A 22,037-nucleotide genomic window follows, 5' to 3' on the forward strand; every position below is an offset into this window, starting at 1 on the left:
AATTTTGTGTTGTGATGGAATGCCAACTAGGCAGTGTGTAATGTCATTTTGTTATCCTTTTTCTTGCAATGACTTGATCGATCTTAATTCCTTCAGCTGCGTACCGCAACTTGGGGCAGAATTTGTGGGGTCCAAATCGGTATGGCTGCCTGTCGGGAATACGTGTGCGGACAGTGTCGTCAGGATCCTGTGCTGCTCACAATCTCATCATTACTACGGAGGGAAAGATCTGGAGCTGGGGTGAGTGGTGCTGAAACTTGAGCAACAGTTTGACAGCTTTGTGCGAAGTTTTTAATGCTTCATTTGGTTAAAAGTCAGTTACCAGCAGAACTTTGCTTATCAATTTTGTACATAGGTTTGGTTCTAAGCCTCCAGCTTCTCTTTTTATACATATATAATTTTCAATATTGCAGTGCAGTAGAGTAGAAAGAAAACGACAGTTTATTCCTTGTGTATTTTTCTCTGAATTGCTTTTACTTCGACCTGGTTGTGAAGTCCAGTTTTATGGAATTTGACTATTATGGTTCATTCTCAACCGTATACACTGGTGGCATTTTCTAACAAAAACTTTCTTGCCAATTACTTTAAATCTATTGCCTGATTATTGATCTTTTAAGCTGTTGAAATGCTGTTGGTCTAAACTCTTGATAGTTTTCAAATGCTTCTGTTGGATTACTTCATAACCTTCTCCACTCCAAAACATTTGCATTCTATGGCCTGTCAAGAAATTGTGGTCCTTCAATTCTAGGAAATGTTTTAGTAAACTTCTGTAACTTCATCAAATTTTCTCTTTAAAATATGCTATACAGAGTTGTATAGTATTCCAACTGAGATCAATTAATGGGTTGCGAAGATTTGCTGCTTTTCCTTTGTTGTATGATTGTGAAATGCTCGACTGTGTGTTCCTTATTAGTTAATTTACTAACCTCCTGCCAGCTTCGAAGTTTTGTGCACAAATGCCATCTACCTTGTGTCTGTTCTTGTACCCCATTTAATTTGTTTTTGCTTTCCTTATTGTTTTTACTAAAGTGCATAGTTTTTCTTTTCCTGCAATTGAGTTTTACCTGTTATACACTCATATTCTTAAAATCCACTCCTATCAGTTCAGCTGTTGCAAAATATTTTATAATTGTGCTGTACATTCTTAAGGTCGTGAATACAGATTGGCCTCTTGTTTATGCCACGTGATTGGAACTGGCACACAGTTGGTTTTGCTATTCACCATCAGATCTGCCACAAAACACCTTAAAGCCCTGCTTCATCAAAATAACCGCTTTCATCTATTTATTTGGTGTCTTCGATGATCGCCAGACATTTTCAAGTAAAACAGTGCTCCAATCTATGTATAGTAACATAGATATAGATGACCAAATGGGTTGAGTTTTAAGAACATAAGAAAATCTACAGATGCTGGCAATCCAAAGCAACACACACACAATGCTGGAGGAACTCAGCAGGTCAGGCAGCACCTTGGAAAAGAGTAAACAGTTAACGTTTCGGGCCGAGACCCTTTACTGTTTTCCATAGATGCAGCCGGGTCTGCTGAGTTCCTCCACCATTTTGTGGGTGATTTTTAAGGGAGGCGGTGTGGTTTTGGGAGCAAATTCAGAATTTGGTGCCTGGAATGCAGGTGCTTGTTGACAAGGTGGTCACCTGAAATACAGCTGGTCTTGATTGATGTAGGTAAGGTTACATTGTGAGCACCAAATACAATAGATAAATTAATTTTGAGGGACATGTATGTGAATCTCTGCCTCACCCGGAAGGGCTCTAGGTTGCTGGATGATGTTGAGGGTGGAGGCATATGGACAGACATTGCAGTTCCTACTCTTGCAGGGGCAAGTGCCTGGGATGGGATGGAGTGGAGTGGTTGAGGGATGTATGATCTGGGCAATTGCAGAAAGATGTAGAGAGGGAAAGGTTTAGTCTTCCAGATGTACCTGTGTTCATCCTCCCCTTCTCCTTATCTGCCTCCATCTGCCCATCATACATAGCACTCTTCACCTGGTTCCAACCATCACCTTTCTGTCTTGCCCTTCTCCCTTTCCCTCTTTGGCATTAGCTGCCTTCCTTCTGCCTCCACAGGTGCTGCCTGACCTGCTGAGTTACTCCTGCCTTTTGTCGTGTAGTCGGCCAGAACTTTGGCTGATTTGAAATGAAGCAGGCTGGCCGGAAATGCTCACGGTGCTGACAAAGATCTGCACGACTACATTACTGGCAGTTGAGCTGAAGCAAGGTTGGAATCTGGTGAGGTGGAAGTTGGTGGTCCTGAAGGTGGCTTGGCCATGATAGGTCAAGTATGATGCTAGTTTGCAGTCTCTTTCAATTACTTCAGAAGGATGTAATCAGTGACTCCAGTTTCTGGTACATTTCCTGTTTTTGCATGATTGTGCTGTAAATTTCACATAGGTATAAAAACCAAAAGTGCAAAATGTCTCTGTCTTTTCATCTAGTCTCATCTGTTTTAACGTTCTATTCCTATCTCCCACGTCTTTGTCAATGCTATTTGTGCCCTGAAATAGTGAGTTCCACATTGTAACTATTCTTACAAGAAATATTTTGAATTCTTCATTGGTAACAATTGTAGCTTACAGTTTTTTCATCACTTTGCTTCTATGAAAACCATTGTTGCATTTATGATGAACTGGAACAGTTTTGCCAACTTCCATACAACCATTGTACTTGTAATTAAGCTGTGGGCTTTGGTATTGCCTTATCAGTACTGTTCACTTAAATGATCAACTTGAATAACTTTAATGTAAACTGCTCTTTTGATAAAAGGTAAACACTTTAAGACAAACCATTCAATGCATCAGAACAAGAAAGGCACCTACAGGTCTTGGTAATATTGGCTCCAGTAGAGTATTCACTTCATGTTGAAGAATATTTTATTTACAGATTTTCTTTTTCTCTTGTTTGTTTTCTCACTGCTTAGGTCGAGGTGAGAAAGGGCAGCTTGGACATGGAGACACAAAGCGAGGAGAGGTCCCCAGACTGATTGATGCTCTCAAAGATCAGACAATTGTTGCAGGAGCCTGTGGACGTAATCACAGTCTCTGTTTAACAGGTAGCGTTTGGATTGTACGGAAAACCCTAATGTTGTCTTCGTAATTTTTTATACTGAACAAATACTCTATTTTTCTGTCTGGACAGAACTGAGGTAATTGGCTTTGAAAACTTCCGTAACATAGTCTACCTCAAATTGGTGTTTAACATTTCTCCAAAAACTACCATTCTGAAAATTAATCTGAATTTAAGGTTATTAAGTTCTGTAATAATGGAAATGTAGTTTAGCAGTAAGCTATAAATAATTATATTTCTGTGTGTAATAAACATAAAAAGAACAGATGTAACTTTAAGGCACCACTTTTTTTTAAAACAGTTGTTGATACCTGTAGTTCTTTGCATTGAATGCAGTAAAAATGCATGTGCAATATATTCTGAGGAAGGGAATTTGGGCTGGATACTCTTCTGGTTGTATCCTTCAACAATCTTCCCTTTTTGACAATTTAAACAGATTATTAGCTGTAGCAGTTGTATTGTAATAATAATACCCCTTTAAAATTTGATTGGGGAAGATGGGAGAGGGAAACGTCACACCACAGCCCTCCCTCTCTCATACTGGAGACCTAATAAAGGCTGAGTTTGTGGGAGAAAATCCTGTTAATGTTATTCCAAATATAATTCTAATAGTTTCTTGATGAGTTCCATTGCTTGCTAGAACTTGTCTTCTGCATGGCGAATTGCTGTCTAATCTCCCATTTTGACTGAATCTAAATGTGGGTTTTGATATCTTCAAGGGAAGTAAATAGATTCTATGTATAGTCACCGATGTCCATTTCATTGACGAGGAAGTGAAGCAGAGCAATTGATGGGGAGGATCCTTCGGCTGATTGTTAAATCAGTGACTGATTTAATTTCCTAATTATTTGAAGTGTCTGGTTGTCTTCTGAATGCCCCAATACAATTCTTCAACTTCCTAGCCCAAAATGGTTTAACAATCTGAGGAGGAACATGTACAACTCTTGCCTATTAAGTCATGGACTGCGCCTTAAGAATTTGTTTGTTCTCTTGTGACTTTTAGCTCCCAATTTGTAGATAGATAGATTGTTATACTTTATTAATCCCGAGGGAAATTTGGTTTCGTTACAGCCACACCAACCAAGAATAGAGCGTAAATATAGCAATACAAAAACCACCAACAATCAAACCACAAAATGCAAACTATGTCAGATGGAAAATAAGTTCAGGACCAGTCTATTGGATCAAGGTGTCTGACGCTTCACGGGAGGAGCTGCACGTTCGATGGCCACAGGCAGGAACGACCTCTCGTGCCGCCAAGTGTTGTATCACGGTGGAATGTGGCTGAAGTCCAACAGTTAAAAGTTCAATATCCAGTCCGCAAACACGTTCCTCGATCGTAGTATGCCCCGGATTGCACCATCTGTTGTTAACCAGATCAGTAAGCACCCAACTCCTTTACGCTTACCGCTCTCAGTGCACTTCCGGTCAGCCAGAACGGTATTACCCACCGAACTCCTCTTCTCCATAAGTCTCTGTTGTCTTGACCCGGTCCTCTTTCCTTGACTTTGTGATCCCCCTCTGCATCCTCTGTGTGTTTTCCTCCGGATTTCAGCAGGGGTGTCAGCCGCTCTGCTTGCTAAACCAGCCGGCGTTAGCTGGTTTCTGGAATACACAATGCGACCTTGCTTCAGTCCCACTTGTTGGGATGTAATCACTTCCAGTGCTTAAAAAAAATCCGAATAAAACTCTCTACCAGCATGTTAGAGAGGGTGCAGCTTCGACGTGTTACCGTGAGAAAAAAAAAATACAAAAAAAAACGTAAATTAAAAAGTAAGAAGAAGAAAGTAAGAATAGATCGGAACGGCTGTACCAGGCTGCATGCACGACCGGCGCATGCGCACTAGAGCTCTTGTAGAGCAGTGCAGTTTAAACTATTCCAGTTAGCCCAGGAGCTCCCAGCTCTTCTCTATTTTCATTTGCCAAGGTTTGTAGGATTGCTGTGTTTTCTCTCATACTTGGGTGAAAATAATGGAAATGTTTTTTCAGTTGCTCACTAATGTTGAGTAATTTTTGTATTGCACATGGTTAAGTGGTGCGAAGATGGATTTGTGGCCTTGCAGGTCCTATTGGTGCTGCAGATAACATGCTGGAGGTGAAGACAGTTCAAATCAGAAATGGCAGATAATTTCCTGCAGAACAGCTGTGTTTATTATAGCACCAGCACCCTAATGAAGTTATTGTGAAAGCTGTGAATCTACCAAACAATTTGCAACTTCTGAACATTTTTTAACTGCAAGGCATTTGTCATTGTTGCGTAAATTATTATCCGGCAAACTTAAATCAAAATGACTAAACGCATTAGACTCTGTTGACTAAAGGAAGTGATTCCCATCTGACTGCACTGGAGACTAATCAAAAAATAATTTCCCTGTTGCAAAAACAACTTTGTTTTCTTTCTCTCTGTCTCTGTCTTCTGAGTCCGATTGATAGTGGTCCTACAGTTCTATTGCAAACAATGTTGCTCTTCATTAGTGTCCTAACGTGCAGCGGCAAGTTGTTCAACTTGTCAAGTGATCCCTGTTATTAATTCCAAATGGCTGACTATCAAAATGGTGAATTTGTTTGCTTGTCATTCACATCGCTTGGCAATGTGCAAGTCCGTCTTTCTAACTCGCGCAGATTTATCGAATTGACTCATCCTTTAAACCCAGGATCGGTTCCCCAATTTTAAACTGAGATGGATCAACTACCAAGCTTGTACCAACTTCACAATGAAGCTTTGAGCAGAGTAAAACTCTGCTGTTTGCTTAGTTGACTGGTTGCCTGCAAGTGGCAGCTTCAGTGTTTTGAGCCAGTGAGAAGCTTGGCTGCAAGGAGTTAAGCTGCAGGTATTGGGTAACATCAGTCACTAATTTTAATATTGAAAATCCAAGCGAGTGTCAGTAATTCTTGTAATCCCCTTTGTTGCAGTGTTGGAGAGCTATCTAGTTTTATGATTGACAAGTGAGCTACAAGTTTTTCTATTTTTATGTTTAGAAAATGGAACAGTTTATGCCTTTGGTGAGAACAAAATGGGACAGCTTGGCCTTGGAAACCAGACTGAAGCAGAGCCTTGCCCTGCACAGGTAAAGAGTTGTCTAACAGATACTTCCCATCCACCTAACCTATTGCAGTTTATTCTTAAATCTCTCATAATTGCGTGATCTAATGGATTACATTTCGCAACCTCAAACTCTGAACCTGTGAAATGTAATTCAGCGGCACCCTCTGCAAATGAACCTATTTTCACGTGAGTTTATTGAATGTTTAGCTGTTTGCATATGATGGAGATTGAGGACATTGCATTCTGGTCTCTGTTCATGCTTTCAGCAAAGGTATTGAGTATGAATAGTCACAGTCAGGACCTCAGCCATTTTGCTTGTCTCTCTTGAGTTTTCTCAGTATTCTGCATTCGCCTTCTCCCCTCCCTCTGTATGCAGATTTTATGTAGTGCATCACTAAAATATATTCTTTGTAAAGAACTTGAGGTTAAAGGTGCATAGTAGTGGCTTGGCATTTGAAGTAGCGCCTTCTAAACCACGTAGCATGGTATTTCTACATTGACACAAGGTTTTGCAGATGCTGGAAATCCAGAGAAATGCACACAAAATGCTGGAGGAACTCAGCAGATTAGGCAGCATCAATGGAAATAAATAAACAGTCAGCACTTTGGACTGAAAGGAAGGGGGAAGATTCCAGAATAAAAAAGTTGGGGAGGGGGAAGAAGGACAAGCTGGAAGGTTGTAGGCAAAGCCAGGTGGGTGGGATAGGGAGGATATTAACTGTAGTAGATTTTGCTGTGACTCTTCGCTATTTTTGATTTTCCAGTGAATTTTGCTGTAAGCATATCTTCCCACAATATTTATAAGTTTTGCTTGTTCATAGGGTCTTGATGGGAGCATGATAAGGTTTGTAGGAGCCTGTAGTATAGTCAGTCATGGTCACAAGGGGTGACTGAAGATGTGTCACTGTAATTTATTTGTCAGTAAATAAAATATGCATGCTTAGCAATCAGATGATCAAAAGGGTGTGTTTAGACTATCATAGCTGCAGAAAGGACAATAAATTTTGTGCAACTTAAAATTGTGTTGTGACCATTTTAATACTGGACCTTATCTAACCTCCAGTGGACTAATCGGCTAGTTCTGATTATTCTTCTCATTTTCCTTTCTTCAGATTATGTACAATGGCCAGCCAATTGTGAAAATTGCCTGTGGTGCAGAATTCAGTATGATCGCTGACTGCAAAGGGAACCTTTATTCTTTTGGCCATCCAGAATATGGACAGCTTGGTAAGTCTGTGTGTGCTTCTGAGGGGTGGGGAACAACCCTTTGAATATTGATACTTCTCTTCCAAATCTCCCATTTTACCACATATTCAAATTACGAACTGGAATGAAGATGGTAAGCCACTGCAAATGACCAAAAAAGAAATGCCCACACACTGAACATTCAGAACTGTTCTTTAGGTTTTTGCTGTGTGCAGTTAACTGTTGAATTTGCCAACAGGTTTCCCAAATTTAAAAGTGATCATTGATTGTGAAGTGCTTTGAGATGTCTTGATAGAATGAGGATGATTGTAAATGCTTTTATTTTCCCGTGATGCCTCATTGTTAAATGTCCCATGGAAATTGACACATCATTACATGATGCATTGTATTGAATTCTTCTTAATTGACAGATGCAACATGTCCAGCTCCATGAAACAAATGTAAAATAAATCTTGGTGGTCATGAAGTATTTATGGACAGTGAAGTGGAACTTCAGATCAATAATCCTTCATCCAAACCAGGAAAGCTGTTTTGATGATAGTGTGGCGTTAAATGCTAGCTTTGTTTCTTTCTCTATGGATGCTTTCTTGGCTGGTCTTAATTCCTTTTTGATATTTCTGCATTACAACAGTGACTGTATTTCAAAACAGTTTGGGACGCTTAGGAACGGATGTGCAATGTGCCACAAATACAAGTCTGCCTCACTTCCAAGAGTGTGGTGGTGCACTAAGTTTTCAACGTGAAATATAGCGCAGGTTCCAATTATACAGTGGACTGAATGTTATCCCTGATAAAGTGAGGAACTTGCCTGGATTCAAAAACTTACAAAGAAATCATTATTGCTTTTATTGAGTGCTTCATTTATGATCAATGGCAGGTTAAGGCATTGAAAGTCGTTAGCTGATGTTCATGTTTAATTTCCTTGTGTGAATATGGCTTTTCAAGCTGTAGTTTAATGAGACGGAACAGGATTTGCTGGATTTCAGCTTGGTGTTAATGGTTATCACTTGCTTCTTTTAGCCTCTCCTCCTAGTCCTTTTAAATAATTTTTTCTATCCTGTATTTATTGTATTCCTGAAATTTGTAATGTAAATGAGAGGGTGTAGATGTCTGCCAGTACATTTGGCAGGACTGAAGGGTTTCGGCCCAAAACGTCAACAGTGCTCTTTTTTTTTCCATAGATGCTGCCTGGCCTGCTGAGTTCCTCCAGCATTTTGTGTGTGTGTGTGTGTGTTTGTGTGTTTGTTTGTTTTTTGCTTGGATCTCCAGCATCGGCAGATTTTCTCGTGTAATTAGAGAACATACCTTCTGTTATTTTTCTCCCCTTCCTGTGTTGTTTTTGATGGAAAGCTGTGGCTGGGCTGATCTCTCCAAACATTGCAGTGACATAGGAAGTACAGTGGCCAGGATCCCATGGATACTATGTTGATGACCAGAAAACCTGTTAGGAATGTAGATCTTGACAAATAAACATGGGTTGGGTCACGAGGGAAAAGTCAAAATAATGGCATATCCTTGAAAAGCATCACTTCAGGTGGGTTGAACGGCATTTCCCTGTGGTATACTTTTCGGCACTGATGCTCTGTCATTTTGTATCTGACGTTTGTCATTTTTTCCTGTTAGTTCATGAAATTGGAATCCTAGAGCACTACAGCACAGATACAGCCCTTTCAGCCCATCCAGTTCATTCCGAACTGTTATTCTGTCTCGTCCCGTTGACCTGGACTATAGTTCTCCGTGTTCCTTCCATCCATGTACTTGTACAAGCGTCTCTTAAGTGTTCCAATGGAATGTGCACCCACCACTTCTGCTCCACACTTGCACCACCCTCTGAGTGAAGAAGTTCCCCTTAAATATATTTCAGCTTCTTAAACGGTGACCTCTAGTTCTCATCTTGCCCAATCTACGTTGTAAGAGCCGGCTTGCATTTACCCTATCTATACTCTCATAATTTTGATTAACTCTATCAAATCTGTGTTGGGCACGTGGCCAAGTGGCTAAGGTGTTTGTCTAGTTACCTCAAGGTCACTAGTTCGAGCCTTAGCTGTGGCAGCGTGTTTGTGCTCTTGAGCAAGGCACTTAATCACACATTGCTCTAGTCTGTGTGAGGAGTGGTGCCCCACACAGACTTCCAATCTGCGCCTTGTAAGACGTGAAAATGCCTGATGCAGGCCTCTCATGGTTTGAGTCGACGTTCCCTCCCCTATCAAATCTCCTCTCATTCTCCTGCGCTCCAATGAGTAAAGTCCTAACCTATTCCATATTCTCCCTCAACTGTGTCCATTCAGACCCTGACCTATTAAAAGGGGAAGCAACATCAAAAAAGGTGAACAGAGTAGTAGGTTCTGTCTGAAGGGTAAATGACCAAATGACTTGGAGGAAAGGGGTATGGCAGCTGCATTTGGGGGGTGGGGGGGGGGAAGCAAACCAAAACTGCTGAGAAACTGAGTGAGGGAATAAACACTGTTTTGTGCTTCCAAATAATTGAGATCCAAGTCTGAAAAAAGTATGTTCGATCCTTTATTATGAAACCAGCAAAGACTAAGATTAAAAGTAGCTATAGTAAAATTACCATAATAAGCAGTCAATTTAAAAAAAAATCCATCCTCTGCTCGGTATTTCTCTGAACTAAACTAAACAAACGGCACAAAGGGTGAACATGTGACTATGTTTATTTACTTCTCGTGTTACAAATGACCATAACCCATAGTAAAACGCGCAATACGAAATACAATACAGACAGCCAGACAGAAAATAGGTACGTGGCTCCTACGGGGAGGTTGGGCAGAAAGTAAAGGGCAAATTTCTGAACAAGCAACTCAACATTGATTAGAAAATTATCGTAAAGAAAATTAGGACAATTTAGTTATTTTGCAGAGGGCAGAATTGTATATGACAAGATGAATCTTAATAAGTTAGGACTTTTTTTTGAAGTACCATAGATTAGTGTTGTACACTGTCTGTAAGTTTAGTAAGTTAGTAGTGTTTTGACAAAAATCCACATGGTAGTCTGATCAGTAAAAATAAAAGCCCATGGCATCCAAGAAGAGCGGCATTTGGTCCAAAATGGGCTCAGTTGCAAGAACTAAAGGACACTGGTCAGTAGATATTTTGGTGATTGGCTATTGGCAATAAAGATTCAAGATTCATTTATCACCAAAGAATGTATAAATCATGCAATCTTGAGATTTACTTGCTTACAGGTAGCCACTAAGCAAGAAACCCAAAAGAACACAATTTTAAAAAAAAAAGACCAACACTTGATGCACAAGAGGAAAAAAAAATCATGCAAACAACAGCGTTTCATACCAAAGCAGAGTCCTCAGATCCAAATGCTGGATATGATTGTGGCTGCTTGACAGCCTTCACCCACTTCCCTGCTCTTTTCCATAAAGCTATGAATCATGGCCTTAAATACTGGAGCATTCTGCTTGCATAGCTTTCTCTGCCTAGGGGTTTCAAAACCTGCAAGTTCCAGAGAAGAGTTTCTTGCTCATGTCTTTGAAGAGCAGCCCCTTGTATTGAATCTATTTAATCTGGTTTCAGGCTTTCCTGTGAGAAAATACCCTCTCAGTAGCTGCCCTGTCAGAACCCCCCACCAGATTTGTTTCAATTGCATTACCTCCTAATTGTTCTAAACTCCCTAAAACAGAAACCCAAGCTGCTTAACTCTTCCTCTTGGGCAGCATAGAAGTTCCAAAGCAAAATCCTACTCTCTATATTAATATAGAACTACTGTGCAATACGGTTTGGAAGGCACTTCTCCAGTTAAGTTTGCTGATGACACCACTGTTGGCCAAATCGTAGAGGGAGTCTGAAAATCTGGTTGAGTGGTGTGACTGCAGGGGGAAGAAGCCCAAGGTCCATGAGCCAGCCTTCATTAAGGGAATGGAAGTGGAGAGAGTCAAAATAGCTTTAATTTCCTTGTCGCTAATGTATCAAAGGATCTATCCTGGGACCAGTGTATGGGTGCCATCACAAAGAAGGCATGACATTGCCTCTACTTTCTTAGAGGTTTGAGTAGATTCAGCGTGTTGCCAGAAATTTCTACAAACTTCTATAGGTACACAGCGGGGAGTATCCTAACTGGTTATATCACAGCCTGGTATGGAAACACCGAGGTCCAGGAATGGAAAAGGCTTCAGAAAGTGGTGGGCACAGCTCAGTCCATCATGGGCAAATCCCTCCTCACCACTGGAAGTGCTGCATGGAGAGCTGGCACAGGAAAGCCTCTCACCATCCAGGTTATGCCCTCTGCTCGCTACTAACATCAGGCAGGAGGTCACCAGGAGGTTCCTGAACCGGCGTGAATAATTTCAATCCCAATTGCTCTGAACTGATTCTACGACCTACAGGCTCGCTTTCTAGGACTCCTTGTAACTCATTCTTGGTATTATTTCTTTATTTGTGCAGTTTGCTTTCTGCCTGGATTGATTATTTATCAGCCTTTGTCTATTTATATAGATTTTTTGTAAAATCTAGTGTATTGCTTTATTTCCATGTAAATGTTTACAAGAAAATGAATGTCAAGGTAATACGGTTACATACACATATTTTGACTATGAACTTGTGAATGTCTGTTTGTGCCATTAGGTTATGTATTTTGTTACAAATGTTTTGTGTTAAGATACAAAGCCCTGAGGCTTTTCTGTTAGTTTTAATCAGACTTGTACTGTGGTTCTGTTTGTTTCTCTCTTCATAATGGGGAAAATATCTGCATCCTACACCATATTTTAGTGATTCTAAGTGGTGAGCATCTTCATAATGTTTCGATGTAAAGGAAATCTTTGATATGAATGATAGCGGTTCTGTACTTTAAATATAACGAAAGTCTACCAATATCCTTATCCTAAGTATATTTTTTCCAGAGTTCGGCCTGTCGTTCTTGTCTTCCATTGGATATGGAGAAACAATAAATGTGACCAGTTATTCTAGGCCTGAAGTACTTTTCCATGTTAGTAATGTGTTGGATGTCTTGTACTGATAGGTCCTTGTGAAATATTTTGGAGAATTCATCCATTTTTTTGGCTAACATTTAAAGCTTCACTTTGTTGATCTTTCGTTTGAAAGTCTATATAAAAATGAGCGGTCTTCAATGTGCCCACACATTGGTGTACAAAATTAGAGGCATTGGTACCAAAGATTATTCATAAGTGAATTCTTGAAATATCTTTACTCAAAATGTGGCAGAGATGATGGAAGATCTGTGGAACAGATAAAGACTTGTTTCTTCGTGTAAAATGCTGTAATTTATGTTTCCAAATAGGTCACAACTCTGATGGGAAATTCATTGCTCGGGCCCAGAGAATTGAGTTTGACTGCGAGGTGGTACCACGGCGGGTGGCCATCTTTCTGGAGAAGACCAAGGATGGTCAAATTTTACCAGTGCCAAATGTTGTTGTCCGTGAAGTGGCTTGTGGAGCAAACCATACGGTATGAGAGAATGATATATGTTTGTGATAAAACCTGTGGGGTATGCCCACTGCATTGGAACCTTATTTTCTCTGCCAGTAATGGCATCACTTTGAGGAGCCTATCAACAAACTCCTTGCTCAGTATAATCTCCCTTGCAGTTTTAATCCAAGGAAATAACTTGAGGGGAAATTGTGATTGAGGCAATATTTCTGTCCCTTGGACGAGAACAAAGTAGATTGAAATTCATTGTTTTTTCTTCTTCAAGGATACAGTGAAAATCAGCTAACCCATTTTTTGTATTCTGCCGTATTGTACTCAGTCCCTATTTGTGGGGAGGGAGAGAAAAAAGAGGTTATGATTTGATCTGGAAACATTAGGTTATTCCAAATATTAATTCTCCTGACATGCTTAACTGCCAGAGTATATGTGGAACAGATAAAGATTCCTATAGGCCACTTGATCACTGCCATGCTTGCTCCACCATTTAATAAGATCATGGACGATTTGATTGTAACCACATTTCCATTTCCCATCTACCATGGTAAAACTTCACCTCATTTTGCAAATATTTAACCTGCTTTAAAATGATCCTATGAGGAAAATTATTTCCAAAGCTCTCAACCCCTGAAAGAGGGAACCTTGCCACTGTTTTAAATGGGCAAGCTCTTATTTTTATTCAGTGAACCCTAGTGTAGATGCTTGCACAATTTTAAAAACATCCTCTCCACATTGACCCTGATGTCCCCTCAGGATCTTGTTTCAGTCAAGTCCCCTTTCACTCTTCAGAATGCTAACCAAATAAGTCAAAGATGACTTGCCCATTTTGGATATTGGCCTACTTAAACTTACTGTCACTGTTTCTAATGCACTTGTGTCATAAAGTAGGGGGACTAATACTATACACATTACCCCAAATGTAGTCTTGTAAGCACTGTATATAGCTGAAGTATAATCTCACACTTTGTGTGAAGCTTCCTCTCAATAATATTGTTAGCATTCTTAATTACTTGTTGCACCTACATACCAACTTCCTGAGGATTGAAACCTGGATCACTAGATCCCTCTACATCTGTAGTCTCATTTTTCTTCCAAGCAAATGGCACATAATCTTTTTCTCCCAACCAAAGGGCACATTTTCACTTCCAAAATTATGCTCCTTTTCCAGATCTCTGCCCAGTGGTGAAAACTATCTTGTGTCCCTTTTGCAGCCTCTTTGTTATCTTCACTTTTTCTAACTTGTGTGTTGTCAGCCAGTTTAGGCACAGTATCTTCAGATATATAAATTGTGAAAAGCTTTAATGCCTATCCCTGTGGCATATCATTAAATACATCTTGCCAGCCTGCAAAGAGCCGATTATTCTGCTTGATGTTTCCTGTCAACCGGCCAGTCTTGTATCCAAGTCAGAAGATTTCCTCTGACACCATGAGCCTTTTTTTTTTTTTTTTTTTTTTTTTTTTTTGCCCTCTTTGAAGCAGGACCTCATCAAATGCCTTTTAGAAACATAGAAAATAGGTGCAGGAGTAGGCCATTCGGCCCTTTGAGCCTGCACCGCCTTTCAGTACGATCATGGCTGATCATCCAACTCAGAACCCTGTAACTGCCTTCTCTCCATACCCCCGATCCCTTTAGCCTCAAGGGCCTTACCTAACTCCCTCTTAGATATAGCCAATGAACTGGCCTCAACTGTTTCCTGTGGCAGAGAATTCCACAGATTCACCACTCTCTGTGTGAAGAAGTTTTTCCTCATCTCGGTCCTAAAAGGCTTCCTCCTTATCCTCAAACTGTGACCCCTGGACTTACCCAACATCGGGAACAATCTTCCTGCATCTAGCCTGTCCAATCCCTTTAGAATTTTATACGTTTCAATCAGGTCCCCCCTCAATCTTCTAAATTCCAGAGAGTATAAGCCTAGCCGATCCAGTCTTTCCTCATATGAAAGTCCTGCCATCCCAGGAATCAATCTGGTGAACCTTCTTTGTACTCCCTCTATGGCAAGAATGTCTTTCCTCCGATTAGGGGACCAAAACTGCACACAAAACTCTAGGTGTGGTCTCACCAAGGCCTTGTACAACTGCAGTAGTACCTCCCTGCTCCTGTACTCCTTGGAAATCTAAGTCTAGTACAACCACTTGTCCTCCCATTATTACTTAAATTAACTTCATTAAATTGGTCAAACACTATTTTCCTTTCACAAAACCATGTTGATTATGTCTGACTACGTTTTCCAAAGGTCGAGATGCAAAGTCTTTAACAATAGCTTATAATGTTTCTCTATAGTACATGTTGCTAACTGGCCTACAGTTTTCTCATTTGTCTCCCCTTTTGAATGAGGAAGTTATTAGTACTTGTCCCAATCCATGGAATTCTTGAAAATTAAAATCTTTGCATCAGTAAGGAAAATTCCATTTTGACTTGGGGACAGCTCTGCTCACAGCCTATCAATTTGTTCAGTAGCATTTCCTTGGAGACTTGCAACTTTCCTGAGTTTGTCTCTCTGCCTCCCTGCATTCCTAATTTTATAGCTACTTCTGTGATAGTGGAAATACATACATTTTAGAGGATTGGGTAATTGAGGGCGAAGGAGAACTGGCACAGAATAGGAAATGAGGCCTGGGTCAAAATCAAGCATGATCAAGTTGTATGTTGAGGTAGGATTGAGGGGCCAAGTAACTGCTTCTGCCCTTGTTGTCCAGTGTTCTTGCATATCTTTTATACTGAAGTCTCATGCAACTATGCCTTTTTAATTCATCCACAATTGCTTTATTTTCCATTATTAATTTCCTGAGGCATGTTCTAATCTAAACGATCAATACTCACCTTAACTTTTTTAAATATCTGTGGCAACTCCATCAGGATTGCTGTCCTGACTACAGGATGCACTATTGGGCAGAGCTACTTCAGAGATGAACAAATACAGTAGCAAGTCAAGTTTCAAGCTATTCTGGCTCGAACATGTATTGCTATTCATTCTTTCAATCCTGCAACTTGCTAGCAACATTTTTTTTGGGTGGGGGAAGAGGGTGCACATGGCTTGTTACAGTTCCAGTAGTTCATCACAATTTAAGCAGGGATGGATATCAAATTGACACAGAATGCTTGACCTCCTAATGCTCTATAACCAAGCGGAGAATGTATTCCTTGGCTGCCCTGTACCATTTATCTACCTGAAGAGAATTTCTTTTTACTTTGTTTCCTGATTTGTTGGCCAGCCTTGATATTTTGGGTGAGGAAAATCTTGTCTGCCTTGCCTTGCACTCATTCAGCGGGTAGCTGTTTTTTTTCCCCCGGAGTAACTTCTGGTCAAGGGGTTGCTCCTGAAATATTAACGAGTCTTTTCTTCCTTTGTTCCCAGCTGCTGACACACCTGCTGTGTCTGCTCAGCGTTTTGTATTTATGTTAAGTGTGTTTTTTGGTCTCTGCTCTGTTCTATCCCAAGTGCTAATTTTAATCACAGTTCCCATAGCCCTTTTCTGTGGTTGATGGCACCTGTCCTTTTCTCCTTGCTGCTGTGAAGTCGGGTTGGCTGCTCCCCTGTCAGTCCTCAGTGCACATGTCTTTGAAGGTTGTTCTGCTGTAATCCTTTGAATTAACAAATTGTGCAGCTGCTACTGCAGACTTGTGGTGGTGGTGGGGGGTGGAAATTGAAGAATGGTTCCTTTTTTACTGATCAGGATGTGCGTTCCTTAGATTGCTCTTGATTCTCAGAAGAGGGTGTTCACTTGGGGCTTTGGAGGATATGGTCGCCTTGGACATTCTGAACAGAAGGATGAGATGGTCCCACGCCTTGTTAAACTGTTTGACTTCCCTGGTCGTGGTGCTGTACAGATCTGCGCAGGAAACACCTGTTCGTTCGCAGTCAGTGAGATGGGTTAGTAATCTACATTGTCTTCAATAATGTTTTTTTTAAATGTAGACTAGTTGTAAAGTGTCTGTTGCTTCTGTATGTAATATATCACAGGGCCATTTCTGCTACACCATCTCTGTAGGCTTGCTGCTCCGTGGTTGTCTAATCACACTGTTGGCCTCTTCTTTTTCTGCAACTCGCCATGTGTTTTTCAGATGGAGTGACTCAGTTTCCACTTAAGTGAAAAGGGACTTAATATTCTTAAAATAGTTTTGGACCTGTGTGATTACTCTTTGAATACAATGTTTTGTGTCCATTTGTAAGTGAAATAAAAACTTACACTTCTATTGCAGACTTAAGGTATTTGTGAGCACAGCCCAATGAGAAATATAGTACATTTTAGTATTTGACAATATTGGAAAACATGTGTAAGCCCTGTGTTAGTGTTTTAACCTGTGTGTATATATACCGTGTACTATGTACGCTTGTGCCTGCATTGGTTTTGTGCTTTGTTTCTGTTAAGATGTGTTTGTTATACTGATTGTGCACGTTAAGCTTTCAGTGTGACGATGGCTATATGTTTTGGATTTTTATTTTCTTCCTAAGGGTGCAGACTTGGGCATCTGGTTCTGCTCAGTCCTTTGGCATTGTGTACTGTTCATTAGTGTGCTGTATCAGTTTGTGTAGGGTGCCTGAGTGACAAGCTGCATTCTTTAGCAGATCCGATCCAGTTGAGGCATTACTGTCAGCTTCCTGTGCATAATTAAGCACTGCATATTAAATTTTAACCCCTGTGTGTGACTGGCTGCAATGTTTGCCTACATACCAGAGACGACGGGTCAAAAGTGATTCTTGAGGTTTGGTGCGCTTTGAGAAGTTCCAACAAATGCAAGTAGACCTGTATAAAAGCAAATTTAGACTGAGCAATTGTGATAATGTTCTGACACAGCATTTAAAAATTGCAGGCTTTGAGATCAGCACTTTGGTCAGGTTGGGTAGGAAAGTTTGTTATTTACTCTTTCTTCCCTCTCCAACAGTTGGTGGGACTGAATTAATATTCTGCTACTTGCACTTCACTTTGAACAATCCTAAATTACATTGACACCTCAGTGCATTAAAAGGAGTACTATGTTCTTGAATAATTGATCGGTTGAGACAATGAAGGAACACCTCTTGTTGCAATTGGTAGCTGTGAATAATTCTGCAGCATCATTTAAAGAACAATGATTTCTGGGGCCAACACTGGTTAAACATACCATGTCAATTTAACTTGAAGCTCATCCCATGCATCATGGTAGTGCAGCAGTTAGCGCATCGCGATTACAACTCAGGGCGTTGAGTTCAATTCTTGTCCTTCCTGTGTAAGCAAGTTTCTCCATTCCTTCCTGTGTGACTGTGTGTTTCCTCCGGCTGGTCTACTTTACTCCCACAGTCTAAAGATATGCAAGTTGGTGGGTTAATTGGCCAACGTCAGTTGTCGAGTGATTAGCTAACGTTAAATTAGGGTTGCTGGGCAGTGTTCTTGAAGAGTTGGAAGAGTCTGTTCTGCACTGTATCTACGTTTGTAATAAATTTATTTGCCTAGTTAATGGTCACTACAGTCTTGTAACCCCATCCCTTCTTACCCCATCCCTAAGTTATTATTATTATTTTTCTTCTCTTTCCCTCTCACAATAACTCCTTGCCTGTTCTCCATCTTCCTCTAGTGCTTCCCTCCCCCTTTCTTTCTTCCAAGGCCTTCCATCCCAGGATACTCCCCCTTCTCCAGCCTTGTATCCCTTTTGCCAATCAACTTCCCAGCTCTTGGCTTCATCCCTCCCCCTCCTGTCTTCTCCTATCATTTCGGGTCTCGGGTCTCCCTCTCTCCTCTTTCACTTTCAAATCCCTTATTATCTCTTTTTTCCGTTAGTCCTGACGAAGGTACTTCTATAGGTACTTCTTCCTATAGATGCTGCCTGGCCTGCTATGTTCCACCAGCATTTTGTGTGTGTTGCTTGGCTTGTAAGTACTTTTTTCTTTCCCTATAGGTGGCTTGTTCTTCTGGGGTGCAACCAACACCTCTCGGGATTGCACAATGTATCCCAAAGTGGTGCAGGACCTGTGTGGGTGGAAGGTTCGAAGCCTTTCTAGTGGGTGAGTAGATGGCTACAGCACAGTCATATATCAGTGAAATGTAGATCTTTATTTGTAGCTGCTTGTGTTTGACTTGCTCACCTGGAGTAAAATAATTTATTTGCTGGTGACCTGGAAGTTGCAGTTGAGTGTTGGATATGGAGGCTAATGGGTTCGGAAGCCAGGCCCAAGGAAGCCCTGTTCTTGCGCCACCCAAGAGGAGATAGAACAGAGCTGTGGAAATTGGGTGTAATGTAGCCAAGTACTCTGTCCGCAGTAGCAGAGGGGAAGCCAAGGTTAAGGAATAAGGGAGAGGTTTTGGAAAGTATCTATGTGGAATGTAGCATTGGAGAAAATATGATAAAGATGGAGGAACTGAATAACTGGAATGGAGGCAGGGTGGTAGGAAGTATAGTCAAGACAACTAACTACAGGGGTGAGTGCTCCTGTAGTGAATGTTTATGGCTGGTTATCCCCTGAGATGGAGCAGGAGAGATCCAGGAAGGGAAGAGACACAAATGGGCTTTGGGAAGGACATGGGAAGATAATTGATAGCTTCTGCATGAGTTGCCAATGTGCTGGAAGAAAAGTTGGAATATATCTTTAAGAACATCCCTCCTCCCCTGTTCCCTACCCTCAAGTGTATTGTACCCCCAGAATCTGGAGCATCTACAATACTACAAGAGTGTTCAGTGAAAATTTTCTCCTCAGTGGCCGTTGGTAGATAAAGGCCATGAGTGTCCTGGAAACGGTGAACAAATGCACACGTTATCTAGGGTAAGCAGAAATTAAATTTCCAGCTTATGAGGCTGTGACAAATCAAAAATAAAAAGTAAGGGAAGAAAACAAATGGACGGCACAGCGGAGCGACTGCTTTTCAGCTTCAGTGATCTGGGTGCAATCCTGATCTCTGGTGCTACTTGGGAGGAGATCTCCTGTTTTCTCATGACCATCTGCATCTCTGAGAGTTCTCGTTTCCTCCCAATTCCCAAAAACGTGCTGGCTAATAATTGGCTCTTTGCAAGTTCTCTCGTGTATGGGTCAGTGGTTGGAAAATGGAGGGTAGTTAATCATCAGGCAAGACTTGGTTGCAGGGAAATGAGTGAGGAAGGGGATTTCTCTTGTGATCTGTGAAAGAATCAGTGGGCCAAATGGCTACACTAACAGAATGTGGCAAGCAGTTAAGGCAGAGCTTGGTCAAGTAGCATCTGTATAATGGAAAAACTTCATTCGCTGTGCTTCATCAGATTTCAGGCTGTTTAGAAACATAGAAAACCTACAGCACAGTACAGGCCCTTCAGCCCACAAAGTTGTGCCGAGCATGTCCCCTACCTTAGAAATTACTAGGGTTACCCATAGCCCCCTATTTTTCTGAGTTCCATGTACCTATCCAGGAGTCTCTTAAAAGACCCTATGGTATCCACCTCCACCACCATTCCCGGCTGCCCATTCCACGCACTCACCACTCTGCATTAAAAACTTACCCCTGACATCTCCTCTGTACCTACTCCCAAGCACCTTAAACCTGTACCTTCTTGTGGCAGCCATTTCAGTCCTGGGGGAAAAACCTCTGACTATCCACACGATCAATGTCTCTCATCACCTTATACACCTCTATCAGGTCACCTCTCATCCTCCATCGTTCCAAGGAGAAAAGGCTGAGTTCACTCAACCTATTCTCATAAGGCATGCTCCCCAATCCAGGCAACATCCTTGTAAATCTCTGCACCCTTTCTGTGGTTTCCACATCCTTCCTGTAGGGTGAGGTGACCAGAACTGAGCACAGTACTCCAAGTGGGGTCTGACCAGGGTCCTATATAGCTGCAACATTACCTCTCGGCTCCTAAATTCAATTCAACGATTGATGAAGGGCAATACACCATATGCCTTCTTAACCACAGAGTTAACCTGTGCAGCTGGCTTTGAGCGTCCTATGGACTCGGACCCCAAGATCCCTCTGATCTTCCACGCTGTCAAGAGTCTTACCATTAATACTATATTCTGCCATCATATTTGACCTACCAAAATGAACTACTTCACACTTACCTGGGTTGAACTCCATCTGCCACTTCTCAGCCCAGTTTTGCATCCGTATCGATGTCCCGCTGGAATCACTTGACAGCCCTCCACACTATCCACAACACCCCCAACCTTTGTGTCATCAGCAAACTTACTAACCCATCCCTCCACTTCCTCATCCAGGTCTATAAAAATCAAGAAGAGTAAGGGTTCCAGAACAGATCCCTGAGGCACGTCACTGGTGACTGACCTCCATGCAGAATATGACCCGAATATTACTACTACAAAATATTCTATGGCCAGCCTATTTTCAATAGTGTGGACGACTTTTGCTGTTATTTTTTTCAGGAAAAGCAGCATCATTGTGGCAGCTGATGAGAGCACAATCAGCTGGGGACCATCGCCTACTTTTGGAGAACTGGTAAGACCCATGGTGGTAGGAAGATAACTGCAGCTCAAAAACTGAGTTTCATTCCAAGCTCATCCCCATAAGAATCTGGTCGCCCTCTGTTTGAAAAGTCTAATTGCCAAAACTTGGGTGTGAGCTGAGTGAGAATAAGAGTCAGAAATGTTCATTGAAAATGAAATAAGATTGGTGATTTGAATATGTATATCCACTTTCCAGTTTGCCTTTGGGTCTCATTGATACGGAAACTTTCAGAGGAGAAAGTTACATTAGCATGGTGTTTAATGGAGCCTTTACATCTGTTGGTTCAATGTGTTTTTTCACTTTCCACATACACCAGCTTAAGGTTGAAGCTGATTGTAGTGACAGTGAGCTTCTATCCTGTAGGGAGTCTGGATTTGACACAGGGTTTCAGCTGGGACTCAATTTGTAGGCTTATTGGCTCTCTGCTCTTTATGGTGTTAGAGTAAGACTACTGTTGTCAGTATTGCAGTGTTTGATGTAAATGTTCTCATTTCTAATAGAAAATATTAATTCAAAGCTACAGTATAATCTAAAAGTTTGCAGCGAGCTCAATCGAAGTCTTTGGCATTCTTTCTGATACTTACAGGGAAATGCTTCTTTAGAGCATGTTCCTTTTAGGATTTCAGGTAGTTGTCATAAATAATGCTGGCAATTTTATGGTTCTCACTGATGTTTGGACAGACTACAGCTTTCAGATTGAGTGGTCATTTAACTTGGGAGGAAAGATCCCAACCCAAAGTTTGTACTACTGTGGATATTTAGTGTTAGTGAATGAAGGGTGGACCACTGTCAGTTTTGGAGTGCAGTGAGATAGATGATTTGTAAACAGAAAGTGCTCAGCTGGTTTGGCAGCATATATCCTGAGAATGAGTTCATTTGCTAG

The 22,037-nt window shown here is 41.1% G+C and overlaps 1 protein-coding gene across 2 annotated transcripts in view; it reads left to right on the plus strand.

The window, feature by feature from the left end:
- Positions 1-22,037, plus strand: part of rcc2 (regulator of chromosome condensation 2) — a 40,811-nt gene that overhangs the window by 12,002 nt on the left and 6,772 nt on the right. For both annotated transcript variants that reach the window (XM_072244839.1, XM_072244840.1), the window contains 8 exons: positions 97-240; positions 2,936-3,067; positions 6,061-6,149; positions 7,240-7,354; positions 12,600-12,766; positions 16,437-16,617; positions 18,621-18,726; positions 21,073-21,145. In XM_072244839.1, the coding sequence (XP_072100940.1) occupies positions 97-240; positions 2,936-3,067; positions 6,061-6,149; positions 7,240-7,354; positions 12,600-12,766; positions 16,437-16,617; positions 18,621-18,726; positions 21,073-21,145 (1,007 nt within the window). The remainder of the gene's footprint in view (positions 1-96; positions 241-2,935; positions 3,068-6,060; positions 6,150-7,239; positions 7,355-12,599; positions 12,767-16,436; positions 16,618-18,620; positions 18,727-21,072; positions 21,146-22,037) is intronic.

This window comes from Mobula birostris, chromosome 27 (genome assembly GCF_030028105.1).
Source record: "Mobula birostris isolate sMobBir1 chromosome 27, sMobBir1.hap1, whole genome shotgun sequence".
Taxonomy (NCBI): Eukaryota; Metazoa; Chordata; class Chondrichthyes; order Myliobatiformes; family Myliobatidae; genus Mobula; species Mobula birostris.